Below are 20,283 nucleotides of genomic sequence, written 5' to 3' on the forward strand. Positions count from 1 at the left end.
GATAGATAGATAGATAGATAGATAGATAGATAGATAGATAGATAGATAGATAGATAGATAGATAGATAGATAGATAGATAGATAGATAGATTTGGTGTGTTTTGAAATAACAGTATAAACTTTAACTTGTATGGATAACTTAGAAATACCACAAACAAGGAAGTTCATTCTTGGAAACAGTTTGACAAAATCATCAAACAGATGAGTCAGTTTATAAAAATAATTTATGATGATCACAAGAAAAAAAAGTAATGAGAAATTTCAAAATCCTGTAACTGAATCTTCTGATCTGAGATTATTTTAACTACAAATGCCATCAGAAAACAATAACAGATTTGATTTAGTTGCTCTCTAACAGTAATCTTTGTCATTGTTAGATTTTTTTTAAGGGTTGTTATAGTGATAGTACTATTTTGTTTACATTTGGTCAAAGCATTGTGCATTCAAGTCCAGCAGGGTGTTCCCTGTTGATGTGATGCACTTTCTGGGGTCTGGGTTAAAAGCCAAGCTAAAGTAATGAAATCATTTAGTGTTAAGAATCTTGGCAAATCAAGGGCACCCATATACTCCAAAGATTTACCATTCATTTCTCTTGGAAAACATGGGAGCGGGGAACAAGAGAACGAAAAAAGAGAGTGGGAGCTGAGGGAGAGCTCCGTCCAGTGGAGCCAGGGTAAGAATTTATGGTCAGGAAGAGCGATGAATGTGTAATTTACGGTGCATACTCTACCATTCCCCCTGCCCTCCCCTTTGGTAATGAGAAACGGCTGTTTGTTGTGGGGCCAGTGCATGGTATACCCCCTCCCTTCTGGCTATGACACACCATTAGTTTTTATTTCTGTCTCTGCTTTTACGACCCCTGCCCAGGCGCCAGCATTTGGCCAGTGATCGGGACCATCACACCATCTAAGCCCTTCCACCTCTCGAAATGGCTTCCTGTAGCCTGAGAAAAAACACGCCGTAGCTACAGAAATCTTTCAAATTGGAGATAGATAGCAACATACTAACAGCTCCAATCTACCAGGTTTATATTCAGCACAGCGAGGAGGAAATGGCTACTTAAGGTACAAAACTGTCCAAAATAGATCACATTGAACAGGACTGACCTTCCTTGTCACATATTTTGTTTCTCTCTGAAATGAATAAATAATTGCTATTTTCATTTTTGTTATCATTATAATAACAGTCCTAATTTTGGTTTGGCTATCATATCGATTGCTTATGTAACTGTATTCACCTAAAGTCACATTTCTCAAATTAAGGCAACACAGCTGCATTGAAAAGCTAGAAAAAGAGCCGCAAGAGCAGCCATCTAAAAGAACAGGATCTTAACATTGAAGTGAAGCAAATTATAGCAAATATGTGTTTTTGTTGATACTGATTTTAATTTATTCTGTATCTTAACTTGTTTTCATGGAATTCAAGTTTCTTATTTAGTTTTACTCTAATTTGTGTGCAGTGCTTTGTGACAACTTGCTTGTAAAACACACTTTATATATAAATGTTACCAACTTAACTGAATTATCTGCTGCTGGAATAAAAAAAAAACCCACCCATGATGCAGATTACAAGTAGGATCATGTGGCCATAATGACATTAAAAAGATCAAAGTTAAACCACAAAATCAGAGGCAAGTTGATATTTTGTTTATCCTGTTCCTTCTGAATAAGCTTGACTAAGCTTGAGATTTGGACATAAGTAGTACTTTAACTAAGTTAGGCTGACTGTGTTTCTTTCTGGAAGTGAAAAAATAAGACCACCTTGCAAAAAGGAATGAATTCATTCAAGTATACGCATAGTACTTGTTTTTACTGTAAACCCCACAGCAGCAATTATTTGTCATTTATTGACAAAATAATAAAACAGCCAATCTAAAATCAAACAGACCAGGTGCAACATGAGCGTAGGAGTGATGCTCGTTAGCTTCATCTGAACTTTATTTAGGCTTTCACAGAATAAGCTATACATGATAGTACTAATACTTTTAAATTTGTTGATAAACACAGCTTGACATATTCAGTATCACAACTCATAGTATGAATGAATAATAGAGCGTGTAACTTTCCCCAAAACTAATACCTTGTTTAACAAACAGACCCATGGAAAACACTCCATCCGCAATGTCATAAAGCCAGTTTTTACAGTATACGTTTATAAAATGCTATTATCGTTCTGAAATATGAGCAGTAGGGAACATTATATTTGTGCAAAATCTTCAGACCCTGTTGCAAACATACTGATTAGTGATGATTTGATGGCTTATATAGTAATAATTGGCTTGTATTTACTGCGTATTCAATATATCACTGTGCATTTACATTTTTTTGCTGTTTTCCACATCCTTTTCCTTCAATCTGTTAGATCAGTATTACCATATACTATATGTGCAAACATCAACAAACCTACAAACAACTAAGTTCTGTCATCAAACCACTTGAATTCGTGCAGGAATGCATATAAACAAACACCCAGACTTCAGTTACAAACAAACAGATGCACACGCATACACACACTTGCACACACATGTAATCGTTTGCCATGCAAATACTCATTTCTGTGCAGAGATATTTTCAGATACAAACATTTTTTTTTCAAAACAAACATTAAGCTATCGAATGACAAAAGTTTGTGACTAAAGACCAGAGGATATAAGATGTGCGCCCAGTAATCCTCCTCTGCATTTTCTTCAGCTTGTTTTGGAACAACGACTCAATTTTTGTACACAACACAGTGGGTTTTAAATCAAACAATAAAGATGCGACTGGGGTACAGACTTTCAGCGTTAATTCAAGACATTTGACAAAAAAAAATGTATTAACCGTTTAGGAGTTTAAGATGTTTTATACACAGTCCCCAATTTTCAGAGTATTGATTGACAAGCAGTTTTATGGCCAGGTGAGGCCTATTCTCTCAATATTACACAGCAAATTAAACAGATCAATGATCTGAATTTGAATCTAAGGATTGTGTGTATATCTTCAAAACTCTCAATATGAAGTCCAAATGAAAGTAAAGGAGGCCATCATCAGGCTGAAAACCCAAAAAAACCTACTAGAGAGATAGTCTTAAAAAAGAATGAATGGACCAGCCAGCAAGTAGTTTTATCATTGTCAAGGTCTACAATCAAGAGATGCCTCAAGACTAAATACACTCAAGAGTAAATACAGAGGGTTTACAACAAGGTGCAAATCACTGGTTACGCCCAAGAACCAGAAGGTCAGATTAGATCAGCCTTTGCTAGAAAACATCTAAAAGAGCCTGCCTCCTTAGCTAATTCTAAAGAGTACAGGGCTATAGTCTGCGCTCAGATCCAGCCGAAAGCTGCAAAACCGATCTGGTGCTTCACAGTCCAGATGGATTAGGATCCACAGCACTACTACAGAAGAAACCCAGTAATTTTTCAAGGTAAAGAAATGGGATATTCTTCAGTAGCCAGGTTAATCATGTGATCTTGAAGTCAATAAAGAATGAATTTCAGTTAATGGAGACAAAACTGAAGGCAGAGAGACTGACAAGCAAGGGCATATTGAAAGTGACTACAATCACTAAAGGACTAATGGAGAATCTAAAGGAAACACAACATTTGCTAATTCATTGACTGTAAAGGTTAAAAAAAAAGCATGAAAAAGAATCTTTCATCTAAATTATGGCTGAATTTGAGCCTCTTAAAATGGGGGGACTATGTATAAAAAAATGGCTGTAATTCCAAAAAGTAAATGCAATACTTTTATGAAACCTCCTGAATCAGAGCTCAAAGATCATGTAGTTTTTACTTGATTTAAAATCTGCTGTTGTGGTCTACAGATGACATGCTACAAAAAATGTGTTTGTCCAACAAATTATGAGCCTAACTGTACAGAAGACTTCTGTCCTCAGCAACCACAAGTGATTTCCAGTGCCTTTCTTTCTGTTTCCTTTCACAATAGGAAATAAAGGTACCAATACATAATACTTTCTTTGTCTTTACATCACAGACAGTGACAGTTGAGAAAATCCATCTGCCACCTCTTACAAACATGAAAACAAATGGAGAACAGACGGTAATTAAAATCAGACTGGAACAAAATACATCATGGACCAGAGGAGATTTCGGCATCCCTTCATTCATAATCAGGCTTGAATGCTGCATTTAAAACACATGGTCTGGTCTTAGTTTAAGAGTGGTCAGTTCATCACACAAATCAAGTCCAACCATAGTCTTCATTTTGGCTTTGCTGTCCAACATTAGGACAGCATGTCTCTTCCAGATATGGTGAGCTATTCAAAAAGCTTCAGGGAATCTTTTGTGTTTCAGCAAACCTCCAGTTCTCTCTGCATCTTCTACAATGCAGCATAGCAGCATTAATCCCTTCCTTCAACATCAATCTGTGTCTGTGGCTGACACTGCTGGGCGAGGCATTGTCTCTGGTTTTCTCTCAGCCTCATCCAGCAGGCGTCAGCGCTTAGGTGACAGAGCTGGTTGTGATGCTGGGAGCAGTGGTCGTCCTGCTCTGGCCTTTTCTCCGCTTTCCTCCTCCTCCTCCTCCTCGACTATCTTGTCCTCGCCCACGTGCGTTCTCCCTTTCTCTCCTGTTTGTATCGTCTTGTCGGTCTCCTTTACTCTTCCTCTCTGAAAAAAAAAGAATGTATAAGGAAAAAAATTGGGGTTATACTACATATTACTGTATTTCTTATATAAAAGGCATCTGCCCCAACAAAATGTTGCACATAGAAATACTCCTGCTTGGCTAAAAACCTCCTGAGGGGTTGTGTTATGCATCAGAACTTTTAATACAGGCTACCAGACATAAACCATAGTCAAGAAATCCCAAACAACAAAAGCTAAAATAATGTTATGTTTAGCCATGGTGACAGTATATGTATAGCAGCAATTACCGCACAACATGCAGCCAGCAAAAAATAACACATCTAAACATTTGGAGCCAGTTTGTCCACGACTGGACTGAAATAACCCAACAGCTGTTGAATCAGTCTCATGTCTTCTGTTCACGGCCAGAGGAGGTAGAATGCAAATCCCTTTAGAGTCTCCCTGACTTCTGTGGCATCACCTTTCACCTTTGTTGTTTTCAGTAAAATATCTTCATAACTATCGCACCTGTTGCCTGGAAACTTGATACAGACACCTGTATTCCCATGCAGACGGGTTGTAATCACAGTGATACTCCCTTTACTTTTTTTATCTCCAATGCAGTCGGGTCCCAATAAAAAACTGTGTAACACCAGCAGAAAATGGTAATCGTAATTAATATTGGATCTACTAACACCTGCATATTGATATTTTCATAGCATAGCGCCAAGCGCTGCAGTACCTAAGTACATTCTCACAAAGGTGTCATCCACACGCTAAGCTCTCAGTCTGTTTAATTTCTCTTTCAGCAACCCACTCCCTTGTCCCACTTGACATACACTCAAACCTCCCCGTTAGTACTCTTGCATTAAAATTCACAGCAGTCACACATTTTAAGAGCATAATTGCTCTCTAAATGCAAACATCCATCATTGTGTGGTTCATTTCCACACTAAACCTGTTCATAAAAGTGAAGGGCTTAGATCGGCTGGTGATTTTAAATTACAGCACACGTACTGACTGTAAGAGCGGAAGGGACAGACAAGTGACAATTTGCTGTCACATAAATCACATCTGGCTTAATGAGTTAAACATCGTCAAGGACCCAGTAATGGCCCACAATGATATGAAGAGCTGCCGGAAAGTGCAAATGGACACGAGGCTTGTGTCTAGTGTCAGGTTTCAGTTTAACTTTGTCAACTTTAACTTTGTCAACTATTGTTTAGGCAGCACTGAAAACTATTTGATTTTGTATATACGAGGGAGCATAGTTACGCTGGAGTGTGTTTGTTATAAAGTTGTGTGTTGAGACTCTCTGCACATCCGGAAAGCTGAGAGGACACGTGCCAAGGGCTGGACAGTGTTCACTGCACGGCTGACAAACTCAGAGCTTATGGCGCCACCATGTTTGTCTGCTGCTATGCAGTAGTAACTTTATGTCTGTGTTTATCTCCCTACCAGCACTTTTAAATTTGTCACCCATTCAATTATGTTCAAATTGAAAGAAAAGAAAAAAAAAAACTCAAGCCATGATATTTCACAAACTTGAAAAAGAGCAGAATTCTACAGTGAAATTCAGTACATGGGCGTGACGTAATTTTGATGTGAATGTGAACAAACCTAACACAATAACATTTATCCACCACTGACCCATGCATGTCACAGTTACTTTAGTCTGAACTGTAAACGAGAAGGCTCAGTCCCACACAGTAGTGCACAAACAGGAATAACATGTCTTTTTTTGGAGCTATTAGTGCCAAAAGTGGTGGAAACTTCACTAAGATCTCATTTGTTTAGTTGACTTAAATTACATAAGATGAGTTTGTCCAGCTTGTTCATCATTTGTCTTGAATGAATAAACATATTTCTAGACTTTTATAGAAACTATTAAAATAAACACTTAATATTGAGAAGTAACAGATTCGCTTTAAATCACTGAGACACAATGAAAGAGAATGGCATTAAGTAAGGGTCTTCAATCACACACTGCAGCCTCTGAGATGATGTGCTTACTGTGTAAGGACTTAATTACTTCTCTAACAAATCACTAATGGAGCCAAGAAAGGCGGACTCCATCAGTTTATGACAGCTCTGATTGCAGCTCCTCTTCATCCAAGCTAAACAATTTTGCCTGACAAATGAAATAACACATCCAGAAAATTTTGTTTTCGCGTGAGACCTTTTTGTGGAGCTTCAGGAAAAGGGTGGAAAAAAAATCGCAGCCAAATCAACACAAAGCGTGAGATCTGCAGACCACTAAATCACTAATGTTATACAAGGTCTGCCCCCTGTGTTTTATATAGCCAGTTGCCAGCCAACTCCCACCCCACAGATGAATCCACAGCTGCGCTCTTTTTGCGGAGTTTACCCACATAAACTAGTTCATTGGAGTCGTGGTACCATCACGCATGAATGATCTCACAGAGGGAAACTCATCCCTGTACGTTTTAGCACCAATAAGCGTCTTCAGTTTATACACGTTTACCTATTTAACAGTAGCTTACTCAATGTGAACGATCACATCCACAAAGCTTCCACAACTCATCTCCTCAGATCAAACCTAACACACCCTTTGCTTAAAATTCGACAATCTACATAGCAGTTGTTTTTATAATATTTCACTATTCAGTATTATTCTGAACCAAAGGCTGAATTTTTGTTCCAGGGTGCTGGCCCCACACAGAGCAAATCTGCCACTCGTTTGTCAAACTGCGCTGTAACAGCCTGTCCAGTGAAGCGGCCCCTCCTCACTGAGCAGTTACGAGCCATGCCAACCTCTCTCATTTCCCATTACCGCAGATCTATGGGAAAGTGTCAGATCATGTTCTGTTTTTTAGACTCAGACCCCTGGAGAAGAAGAGAATGATACCAGAGTATGTAAGCCTCCACCATGTTTACTCACATATATCAAGCCATGTCATCTGTTACGTGTTGCAACATCTGTACTGTGGCCAATTAATATTGTTATGCAATGCTGCTGCTGTGCCCGAAATCCCCAAAGCGTGCCACCGAAAAATAAAGACCTTAAATACTCCTCATTAACAGTTCTCTAAGTCTTGTAAATAAGTTTACAGTTGAAAATTGGCATATTATGCAAAGCAGATTAATATGGGGGTATTTAAAGACAAAGAAACTTTCTAACAACATTTCATTAGCAATAACTCCTTTGCACCTAAAGAGACCAGAGCCGATGATATGAATCAGGAACAGGGTTAAACCCATCCACTTATTTTCCTGTCGTTTGCAAGCTTTATCACCCCCAGAATTGCTGCTGATACTTATTTATTTGTTTGACTAAGAAGCAAAATATTGAAATGTAAAATAAGCCTTATTTCTGTTTTTGTTGCATTTTTGTATTTAGTATGCTCAGGATGCTTGACTCAACTGAACAGACCGGTCGTTTAATAGCCGTAGCAGCAAATAAGCCCAAGAGCACTTAATAAGATGTTATGAAAACTGATAATGACCACTAACTGGTGACAATGATAGTTCACCCACTGGAGAGCAAGCTGCTATGTGGATGAAAAGACCTCAAGCAAACATGTCATGGGCATGTAAACCTCGCGCTTCAGCAGTCCTCAGAACAAATAGCTCTTTCTAGCTCTGATCCTTATCCAGCTTTGCAGTGCGTAATGTCCGCCCTTCATCTGCTTGGCTCGCAGATGAAGTTTATTGTTTACATGCAGAAAAGTCAAGAAATTCTGTGTTCTGCTGTGGACTCTGCCAAACCAAACCCAATCAACACGCTGCGGGTCACAGACACACTGGCGAGAACGCAGGCCTTTGAATGTCGAGTACTGGTTCCATCAATCATCATACTGACTAAGAAGGAATTGCATAAAATACATGCAGTATAATACAAAATACATTGCCTCTTAACATGTTATCTAAGCCCATAAACATTTTAATATTTGACATTTATTAAGGGTTTCATCTTCAATCCGTTTGTTCGGTGCGTGTGTATTTGGTTTTTACCCCTCACACACGGCGTTTTGGTCACGACACACTTCCTCCTCTCTGTCTCGGCAGCACAGGTCTGCGAGGGTACAAAAGCAGGGGAGGTATCCGGACTGTGAACCTGCGGAAGGGGCACACGAACCCGGGACTGCGTGCCTTTCCTAAATCCGCATGTTTTGTTTTTCTTCATACAGGAACCCCATTGGCTCCACTCACCCAGTTCACACTCTGAGGCACGTTGACCTGGAATGAAAAATAAATAAATAAATAAGTACATAAAAATGTGGAAACCACTAAGGTACTGAGTAAATGGTTCACAGCTCACATTTGCTTCACAGCCTCTCAGCAGTTTTAACTGAGGATAATGAGTTTAAGTAAATCTGAAAACAATTTTTGCTTGTTTGATCTCTGATGAGAGAAGGACAGATAGATGAAGCTGAAGGAACCTGAAAATGTAGCAAACTGTACAGCATAAAGTGCATGTAACAAAGTCTCGTTTTAGGGGCCCATTCAGTATATTCACTGTGGATGAGCAAGGCTAATTTAAAAGAACAAAAAGGCAGCTTAAGACTCCAGGTCTCTGGAAAACTGTGCCAAGATGTCTGGAGAGCTTTGAGTTTCCTTTGTGTTTTCTAACTTATGACAGAATCATTTTCACAAGAAATAAAACAACAAAAAGGGTCAGCCCAAGAGTTTGCTTTTTTTGTAAGAGTTCGCTTCGCTTTTCCAGACCCGAACATAGATGACTGATGAAATTAAGTGATAAGTAAAGTTTATAGATTCCAGCAAATCACTGTGAGTTGGTAAGCAGTAAATATAAAGAAAAAGACCACTCACCGACACACTCCATGGTCTCATTGACGGTGCGTTGGCCTGGAGGGCAGCTGACATAACATCTCCCACTGTGTGAATACAAGCCCTCCTTACATTTTGTGCAAAAATTGCGATTGAAACACGCTTCACAATTGTCTATTTTACATTCTGCAAAACACAGGGAGACAAAAAAAAAAGGAGTAAGTATTCTGTCAGTTTAAAGTCACATTGAGACTGCAGACTGTGTTATTATTTTGCCTTCAAATTTTTGGTATTGGTCTGAAACCTTTCTGAGGTTAACGTAGAAATAATAATATGGAATATTCATTGTTCTCATTCATGGTTGTGAAGACTGAGGACAAGGGGAACTTAAATTTTATTTCCTCTGAGAGATTTATTAGTGATGGGGTCTTTTAAGGGGGAGTAATCCCTCTAAAAACACATGCACCACAGTCCTTGTTTTTTTGGAAACGGGGTGTGAATGAGTACAGCCAGAAGTCTATCCCTTCACTAACTTTTGGAAAAGTGGGTTTCTCCACACCTTAGTCTCATTAAACCTCTGACTCAAACAACCAACTTCTTGAAATTTGGATAATGAGAACCATAAAAGGATAAAAACCAGACATCGTAAAGGACTCCCAAAAGCTCAAGCTCCATCATGAAAGGCATTTCCTTATTCATTATATCTGAGAAAAACAGTGGAGGCAGGTGAAAATATCTCAGTATAGGAAATATATTTATAGCTATAGTTGATGTAATAGCATGTTAAGAATGTCTACTCTGCAGCTCTGGTCTGATACCAAGATCCAAAATGATAAAACGTCGAATCCCTCAGTGGGATTCTTCCGTCTCCCGATTACTATTTTCAAACTCTTGACAGCTAAATTTGACCGTCCTGACGTTTGTAGCCTTATAATGTAAGACATGTGTTTGTAACAAGACATTGTGGAATGGTATGTATAAAGTTAGATGATTGGATAATGACCCAGGTTAGTCACCGAGGGCCTCAGAAAAGAATTCAGCAGCCTTCTGCAGCAAACTGGGACGGTGAATCAATGCCGCATTGAGAAAAACAGTTATAAATGAGATTCCATTTGTTGCAATCTACTAAAAACACACAACTGTGTCATTAGCACTGATAAAACAAACTTTACATACATCTGAAATAACCAGTTGTAAAAAAGTTACATCTTTATAACCAGAATTATAGGCTTTATCTGCTTTTGGTTTATGAAATCATTATTTAGCCCTTGTTGACAGATACTAAGTGTTGTAAAAACGGGCAGTCAAGAACACTAAACTCAAAGCAATCACTGTCACTAAAGCAATGAATATCATTAAATGTGGTAATGACCAAACGACAAAGCAGCCCTCATTATATTTACCTTAAACAATCTTTCAAATGTTGCTGAGCAAAGAATAATCACAAGTGATTTAGTGCACACTCACATTCAAAGGAACCCTTTAACGCAGTTACTTAGTAAACAGGCGTGTATGCAGACCGTACTGTGCGTGATACATTAAGGTTCCATCAGAATAACAAGTGTGTAAAAGGGAAACCGAGACTATCACGACTGTGGCCTGGCATGAACTCTGCACATGAAGGCTAAATAAAAAACACAGACATCCTCTTAAAAAACAGACAAACAACAATGCATTACGAATGTTTTGGTTGGGATTTTTTTCCAGTCTTGTTTTCTGCCCACACATAAGAGGAAACAGACAACAGGCGGAGTTGCTGAAACTGCCTCTTAAAAGTATGTAATGTCAGTTTGTTAAGTACTGTGAATGTGACCGTGCTTTTGTCCATATTCCAAATGAGCCAAACCTGTCTGTAACCATAATAAGAACTATTTCAATTAAAACTACTGACATTCATTCTGATTAGGAAATAATTTGCTTTAGTTCATATTTTTCGTGCCCTTTTCCCATGAAAACAAGAAGCAACAGATGATTTAATCACCAAGTGGCTACTTCTATTATTACTCTCGCCTTTTTTGTAACGTGCATTATGTAATGAGGCGCTATATGGTATTCGGTCACAAACAGGATCAGATAAGACAACATCAAAATCACATAAACTGCAAAAATATGCAGAAATAGAGGGTGTCTATTATAGCAATAATAGTTTGACTTTGTTAGATTCACAAAGGGATTTAGAAAAAAGGTAAAACAATCAAATAAGATACACAAGACAAAACTTAAACAGGTGAAGATGAACCGAGGATAAACACTTCTGCATGCTTGTTTTGAAACCAGATGTGTGGAGTATCACAGAGTAAAGAGTTAGCTGGATCTTTTTACATATTTGCAAGATTCCATATGTGTATCTACAAAGTTAAAGCGCCTGCTGGCATCCTGTTGATATATCACTAACACTTGCATCATTCTGTGGTCAAGAGGGTACAACACAATTAGAACTCACGGGTGCATCGATTGTTGCCTTCGGGGTTCCTCATGCCAAAGTATCCCATGGGGCAGGAGGCAAGGCACACGCCTATCTGACGGATGTCATTGCGCTCCAGGAAGATGAAGAGCTTGGGCTTGCATTTAATGCAGCCGTTATACTCAGAACATCGGTCACAGCCTTTGGGGCAAGACGGGGGCCCCTCAGTGCTGACTGTGGAAACATAAGGTAAACAATGAGAAAGAAAAGGCCACACTGAGGTAGGTAACAGCATGGTCCACCGACGGGAAAAAAATAACATAAATTGTTTCCAGCCACATATGAATTTTAATGAGGAAATAAAAAAGGTCCAATAGTCAACAACCTGCCTAGTAGAAAAACATCAGGAATTGCAATATTTTTTTGGCGTCGTCACCAGTCATAAACATGCAAACATTTAATATTCCAACAAACAAGGGTTTAAGCTTAATTTAAGGGGGGTTTGGCCAGACATGAGTGGTTACTCAGTGTTTACTTCCAACTGCTTGTCGGAGATGCTTAACAGATTTTAACTTGGAGAAAGCCAGGTAACTGCGGCTGACAGTCAGGACCAAGAGCCTCTCAGATTCAGCCAACTGTCACTGGGTTCGGGCAGAAATGCTACGGTGACCGACATGTCCGAAATATAGTTGGTGAATGTGTTGAACGAGTGAGGAATTTTAGCATTGCAATGCATTTACATTTCCTTTAATCTAATCCCAGACTTGGACATGAGTCCAGTTGCCTCACTCTCCAAAAAGGCACAACCTGCAATCTAAATCAATTTTGGGTAAATTGTGTAAAAGTGCACATCATTTTTGAAGAACCATTCTAAGACAAAAACAACAGTCGCCTGAGTTGATTTACTGTCGTTTACTTTCAGCTAAAAATACACACAATCTTACACAGCCTGACCTCCCGCCTCCCTGACATAACTCGTCCGATAAAAGTATTAAACGTGTTTTTCTATGAACAGATTAGTCTATCATTATCCAGTTACCGCCAAGTCTTATTGTAACCACTAGTAACTATAAAAGTAGCTTGGGTGTCATCTTTAGCAACAGTAAATGATATAAGTTCAAGAACTTTTTTTGGTAAACAGTGTAGAGTGTTTGTGCTCTCGGTATGTTAAAATTGACCAGTCTGCTTTGATTAGTCAAGTCTGCACGATACTAAATCTTTCAAAGAAGAAAAACAAACAGCCCTAAGGCAGCAGAACAAGTCACTCTGTCCTTTGTTTATTATCATTTTCTTGTTGTGGGGGATGGATGAAAAAAAAATGAACATCATTAAATCAAATAACTAAAGAAGAAGCGCAAGTTGCAAACATTTATTTAGTATCTAGAGGGAATAAGACTGTCGCAGTCTGCATGGCACTCGTGTATATGGCGAGTGACCTCAATCCTTCTGTCTAAATTAGATGAACTGCAACGACGTCACTGTCTACATATACATCAGCGGACTTAACACAAACTGACACAAACAATAGCTATTCCTTCCCAGTATGTGTGATTTTAATAATGCCACATCTGTTATTGTGGATAATCTTGGTATTATATGAATTCTGGTTCAGGAAGGTTGGGGTTAGCTTGGCATTGGCTGAAAGCTCCTTGTGTGTAAGGGAAGAATTATTTCAAAGCTGACAGTAATACCAGATCTGAGGCTCTGAAGCCAGAGATATACTGCGAGCCGACCTGAACACTGTCTTTGCGGTTGCGTGAGGTTAGAAAAATGCTTACAACAATATCGGCAGCATGGTCCAATTGAGAGCTAGAACTGTCAGGTACTCATTCCATTATGTGCCCACGGAGCCAGACACGAAGAGAGCGATGGCTTTGAGAGGGAATCCATCAAAAACCCCTTTATAAACAACCCTAATACCCAGAAAAGCTTCACATAAACTGAGACAGGCATAATCTTAAAAAGAGGAAGAAACACGAGCCATTCTGGGGAAGCACTGAACCGAACATAACCCACCTAGGAAAAACAAATAGGAATGATGAGAAAATAAACAAAACGTTATCTTTACTTTGCTTGTTAAATGTTTATAAGGCGTCCACCACAGTGACTCAGACCACAGAAACGAGAAGCAGCAGTGCTGCTACGAAAGAAAAAGGAAATCAAAACAAACTGACAAAGTGAGAACTCACCACGTCTATGCCGTCTCGCCTTGGAGAGCTTCAGAACATCACTGTGACCCATGGAGCTGAGAAAGACCATTGCCAGCGCCACCAGTCCCAGCTGCATAGTCTCTGTTGCCTTCCAGGCTATGCAGGGTCCCCCCCCTGCGACGAGATGGATCAGGTGGGGGGGCCACCTTCCTATGCGGGACAGGTGGATGCTTATCTTACTGGGATAGATGATCCCTCCTTTCTCTTGTAGTACTGCACTTCTTCTCTGTGTGTCTGTCCCTCCTCCCCAGTCTCTCTCTATCGTTCACTCTAGTGGCTGACGCATCTAGAAGTCTGTGTAGTGGTGTGTGATGCCGCAGTTGCTTGTCCAAATGTCCCCGCGGCACAACAAGCCATCACACTGGTGTTGGTTGCACTGGCAAGGCAGTAAAAAGGGCACAGCTGTTGATGAGGGAGGCGAGGTCACGGGGTTGTGCAGAGACTGAAGAAGAGCAGAGTGATGGAGTTCAACAGGGTCATCACAGGAAGCTTGGGCTGAGCTTTCGATCTGTAACAGCGGATCTGCTGTTTCAGGCGGGTTTATTGTCAGTTACTGAACGACTAAATGGTTGCAGAGTGACAAAAGAAGACTGGCTGATTATGACTACAGCTGAATAAAGATTTGCTGGTATTAGAGCGTGCTGAAAAAAAAGAAGACAGAAACATGTTGAGGAACTGGACTGTTTCTAGATACAGATAGATACTAGTTGTTGAAGAAATGGTAAATCAATATTTTAACACTTTAACTCAAAACCCTTTTCATGTCTCTAAGATGAATATAAAGCTAAAGCCAGGGGTTTAATTGGCTCGATCAAAAGGTGAAAAGGTCACTCGTACAATGTCATGTCACTTAATCACTATAAATCTGCGGTATAAAAATGAGAAACTGCAGTCTTTTGCATCCAACCAGCTATCCTACCTCCCGTTTAACTTAACCTCTTAGGTTTTGCAAGTTGCCTATCTTAAGGGTTATAAAAGAACACTAGGAGTTTAAGTGCCTAGTCAGGAAATTGCCCCTACCCCACTTAACCGCTCATAAAACTGCAAATAACACTAAGTTAATATCCAATTTTTGCCTTTTTATCCACCCTTTATGCCAAGCTAAGACAGCCAGTTGGTGACTACATCTTCATTGCTCACATAGCAGAATAGCAGGAAAGCCAATATTTAAGTTTCATATTTTCCAAAATCTCACTTGCTTTATTATGTTTCCCAGCAATAAGAGAAAAGCTTGCTATCACTGCATTTATATGCACAAACCAGCAACAACAAAGATGTTTTAGTTGGCCCAAACAGCATTCGCTGCAGTGTGATGCATACTTTTTCTCTTTAACATTAGTGGTTTCTGTAATTTGAGGAACTAAAGTCATAACTGGATAAATCAAATGATCAGTCGTACAAAAAGGAAACCAAATCCCACAAAACAAACATAGACTTGGATAACAAATTGAACATGTTTATCCTTTGGAAATACAGTGAAGTAAGTTTCTTCTGAGAAACGCACCACACAGTCAGACTGAAGGCCTTTGTCATATTTGGTGCTGAGATCTTTTTTCGATAGTGTCATGTGCTGCCTGTATTTACAGCTCTTGTGTGAAGAGGACACACAGAACATGTTAGCATCGGAACAATGGGAGGTCCTCCCTCGCAGCTCAATAAAGAAAAATAGGACCATATTTGGGTGTTGAGTCGGTTGTGGCTCTGAATCACACAAAGGACAACGCCATTTGGTGTGTTTAAACATTCCAGGAGGCAACATTGCACTCGTTGCTAAAATACAAATCAAAAGGGATGAAATAATTTCGTCCCTTTCGATAATTTCACATGATTTATTTTAGGTGGCCGGAGACGAAAACATTTTGATCATGCACATCGAACTTACAGCTATAGTTTTACAGTTTCTAAATGTCATATCATTTTTTTGTAGTTTGTTTCATTTCAAACTAATGAACACAAGCAACTGAAAATGTAGTACTGAAGTTATTTACACAACTATACGAAAGAAAGGAGAGTCACTAAGAACAAACTGAAACTACCACTACTAATTTACTGCTTAGTTTAATAGAGTTGCTGTTAGTTATCTCACAAAATTTGTCATTTCTAATAATTAGTATTGAAAAGAGGAAACTACTTTAGTAGACATTAAAATTTGATATTTCAGGATAGGGCTGGGCCAATGGGGCTTCTGGGCACATGCCTAGGGCACTATGTACAGTTAGAGGCCCATCCAAGAGAGAAATGAGAAAAAAATTACCAGGAATGTTTTCTCTTAACGCTTACTCTCATAAAGACAACTTTTAATGGCCTCCCCTGTACCTTTAATGATGAGTTTTGACCCCTCAGTATGTATCAATAAAGGTGTGGCTCTGTGACTATTACGATAGTTTCTGGGGGTTTTCTCAAGTACAGCTGCACAGGCAAAAATAACCGAACAATGAACGTTCCGTCATTTGTCATTCCGTCAACGGCATAAGAAGGCCTGAAATATGACAAAACCCCTTCAGTTTAGAAAAGAGCTTCAAGGGTTACTGCTACAACTACACATGTTTCTTTTCTTAGCTATTTATTAATGAGTGACTTATGTATATATGTATATGTATATATTGTACTATTCTTAGTTAGCGTATTGTCTGTCTTGTTAATGTTGGTTTATAATGGAGCACTGTAACAAAAAATAATTTCCCCCAGGGATCAATAAAGTATTCTGATTCTGATTCTGATTTAAGGAAATGATAATTGGTAGATGTCCGTAGATTTTATCTGCATCTTTCTCCCCTATCCTTTAAGGCTAGCAGACTCTCCCAAACTCAGCTAGCTAGTGGATACAGCACTTCCAAACTAAATGAAATGGACATCAAAGCAAAAAAAAATTTAAAAATTCAATTTTTGTTCAGGCAATTCAACATGAAAACACTGCAGTTAACTTTAAAGTTGTTGAGACATTCAGTAAGATGTCCTGCAAGCTGGAAATTAGTCGTAGCAGTGTAGCTCATAATAAAACTTTGGTTGAAGGGGGCAGGCTGCCATCACCCGTGGAGGCCTAGCTGAACCTAACAACAAAATATCCAAATAACCAGTAAACAGTTCTATTTTGGGTTTTTTATCATGGAAACCAAAAAGTTTATTCCCTTTCTAAATTAACGCGTCCCAAAAGTGCTTTTCCTGAGAAAAGCTTAGACTAATTCATTATTTTTTTCAATACTCATCCAGGAGCGGGGCTGTGGCGAGAGTCACCGAAAGGAGGGGGAGATAACAGACAGACAGGAAAACAGACAGACAGACAGACAGACAAACAGACAGGGAGAGAGAGAATGAGAGATAAAGAAGATAGTAGCAGTTTTGTTCGCGAAAACGTACATTAAATACAATATTATTGTTTTAAAAAACACAAAAAAAGCTCTGACTGCTTCATTTTTCGTTTAACTCAAGGTACTTCAAAGAAATGTATTTTGATGGTTACTTAAAGTACAGTAAGTACAGTACTATTAAGTGTACATGTATGTCCACACTCCTGCATGATAAACCTCATTACTGAAGAAAGAAAAAAACACAAAACTGGTCATCAAAACAAGCTGGTTAGGGTCCACCAAACATTTGTGCCACGGAATCTGCAACTTGTTGATCTGGGCACGAGACATGGGTTTCCTAAATGGGAAAAATGTTGAAAGTCTCCCTAAGTTTATTTAATTCTTCATTCTTAATGACTCACTATCTCATTGACACATCTCAGCTAAAGCATTATTTCCAGGAAAGAGCCAAAATTGTGGCTTGCAGCCAGTCTTCCACAACACCTGTTTGTTGGGTTTGTTGGTTGCACTTTGTTTGGTGACTGGAGGACATGCTAAGACTGGATCAACTCAAGACATGTGCCAGAGACTCTTTCACCCAGCACTCCCACAACTGTCAAAAGCCTAACTCATCCCACTCCATATGTGCTCTCACATGCTGCAGAGATAAGAGGAAACACTGGGCTACAGAGCACATCAATCAGGAAAAGGTCTTTGCTGCCACTTTTAACATGCCACATCACAATCAGTCATTTCTCTAGGAAAGTCTGGCACTTCAGCTTTAATAGTTCTCTGAAGCTGCTTCCTCGTCCATTTAACAGTCTGTCTTTACCCAACAATAGCCACAATCAAATGAGCACAATGGAACTAAGCCCAGCTCATCAAATAGTCAGGAGATTAAATTGCCTCCTAAGTTTGATCTATCAATTATTCAAATACTGAAAGGAAGCTCTCACACTGGGAATTTATTGAACTCGAGAAGGTGCCACAACTCTGAGCTCAGAGTTGCAAGTGCCTGTAACTCAACCTCAGAGCTGAACAATGATCATCTGTAGGTAAAATGTGTGCCAGAATTCCTCAATTACACAGAGACTTGCTGAAAGGGTTATAGAACAACGGCGATAGCGGAATTGTAAATCTAAAACATAGAAGGCGATAAACTAAAGAGGCAGCGATTACAGATTTTATTTAATCAGCTTTTTCCCTTCATGAAAATAGGAAAAAATGTTAGAGGCACATTTTACCATTTACTACTAATTTACAGTAATCTGAAAACCTTCGATTTCAAAATTACATAATTTTAACACAGCATCTGCCACACAGACAATAAAAAAAGCAATTAGTGGTGAATTCTGGACTATTTATTTACTTACGCCCCCAAAATGTGGTCGCTCATGAATGCAGGAAACAGTGCAACGGCAATTTGTGGGCGAGTTCAAGCAGTCATACTTCATATTCGTTCTAAAAAATTTTTTGATATTTGTAAAATCCCTGACATGTATAGCCAAGACCTGAGCTTGGCTATACATTCACATTATCAAATTTGCAACACAAAGGGGAAAATAAGTGTTTACTGAAGCTGAGGCTCTAAAGAGAAACAGAACCAGACTCACAATCACATATACACTGATTAGGTTTTGATTAGGTTTGAATGTATGAATAATAAGTAACCTGTACTCATTCTATAGTATGGCATAACACCTGGCTGCACCAGCAGCACCCACAGAAGCCTCAGCTATTTTGGTAATCACTTCCTCTGTGGCTTAAGGAGTAAAGGGAGTGAGAAGTCAAATATGCAGCAGGTGTAACACACTCAACTCTTAGAGCAGAGCACTCAAAAGTATCTCTGGCATCTTCCCACAATGTAAGCACAAGCAAACTGTCTCTCTTTTTTTTTTTTTTTTTTGAAGTTTTCATGTAGGACTGCACAGTTCCAGCAGTCTGAAGGTTTGATTCTGCACAGCTCATTTGGGCACGGTTCAGCTTTTCTGTTATATATTACTGTGATTAATGCTAGCTTTTATTTATTTTGCTGTCCAGCACTTTGTGGCTGCATGTCTGTAAAAGCAGATTTATAAATAAGCTTTACACACTTACTTTCTCTCTGGAGCACCACACATTCTAGTTAAAAGCTATTTGCTGTTCTTCAGCTAGAGTGGTGCTCAGCTGTCAAATCCATAAGTAGATATACAGATTAATACATTTGTGCAATGTAAAAATAGCGTGAGAAAAATAATAATAACCTTCATTAAACTCCGGGGTAAATTTTAGTCTTTATATAAAAGTCTCATCATCTCAGTCCATACTGATGTGCCAAGATAGGCGGCATTCCCTCTATTCCATGTGCCACTGAGATAAGATGTATTATATTTAAACTATAATACATCTACACTGGCATTCACAATAGTTTGAAATTTAAAAAAATAAAACTTCTTAAGTTCTACAACTTCGAAACGTTTGTTAAATTAAATGCTGGCATATAAATGAACCTATACAACACTAATGCGTGATATATACAGGTGTGTATACCCACACGTGTGTCTCTCTGTATGTGTGTGTAATCCTACGACAAGTACAAAACGTTGAAAAACAAACAGACTCACCTGCACACCGGAGCCCACGAAAATACTGTTTATGAACGCTCGGGTCTCCGTTTCCTTTTTTATAAGCGAAAATCTGTTAGTGGTTTGGTCACAAAAAACTCCTCCTCCATGAGACCCCCATGCAACTTTTCTGTCATCATTTAAAAAGACATGATTTTTATGATCCGTTAAATGCGATGCAACTGCCTTTAAGGCGGATTTACGCACACGGCAGAAAATGTGCAGAGGATTAAAATTCCATGCCTCCGACAAAAAGGATTTACATAAAAAAAAGTATACAGTAACACTGTATATATACATATATACTATATTCCGATTAAGTTAGCCACTCTGACTTTTCTAGTGCGCGTGTGTGCACTGGAGCTCCTGCGAGATGCACGTTTTAAGTCCACTTTGAAGCTCGAACTGCATCCAAGTCAGGCAAGTACTTGCAAAGCCGCGATATGTGCATCCAAACCCC

General features: G+C 39.0%; 1 protein-coding gene across 2 annotated transcripts; it reads right to left on the minus strand.

Moving 5' to 3' along the window:
- Positions 1 to 1,912: 1,912 nt before the first annotated feature.
- On the minus strand, positions 1,913 to 20,022 carry rspo1 (R-spondin 1). Of its 2 annotated transcripts, none has more exons than XM_005736091.1 (6): positions 19,824 to 20,022; positions 13,913 to 14,375; positions 11,763 to 11,957; positions 9,362 to 9,505; positions 8,543 to 8,767; positions 1,913 to 4,609 (listed from the first exon to the last, which is right to left on the minus strand). In XM_005736091.1, the coding sequence occupies exons 2-6, from the start codon at positions 14,007 to 14,009 to the stop codon at positions 4,443 to 4,445; spliced, it is 828 nt and encodes a 275-aa protein (XP_005736148.1). In that variant the 5' UTR covers positions 14,010 to 14,375; positions 19,824 to 20,022; the 3' UTR covers positions 1,913 to 4,442. The 2 variants fall into 2 exon arrangements, with proteins under 2 accessions (XP_005736148.1, XP_013767063.1); XM_013911609.1 differs by having other exon boundaries at positions 13,913 to 14,574.
- Between the last annotated feature and the right edge of the window lie 261 nt (positions 20,023 to 20,283).

This window comes from Pundamilia nyererei, unplaced genomic scaffold (genome assembly GCF_000239375.1).
Source record: "Pundamilia nyererei isolate P.nyererei 1_Seehausen unplaced genomic scaffold, PunNye1.0 scaffold00067, whole genome shotgun sequence".
In the NCBI taxonomy this organism is placed as follows: domain Eukaryota; kingdom Metazoa; phylum Chordata; class Actinopteri; order Cichliformes; family Cichlidae; genus Pundamilia; species Pundamilia nyererei.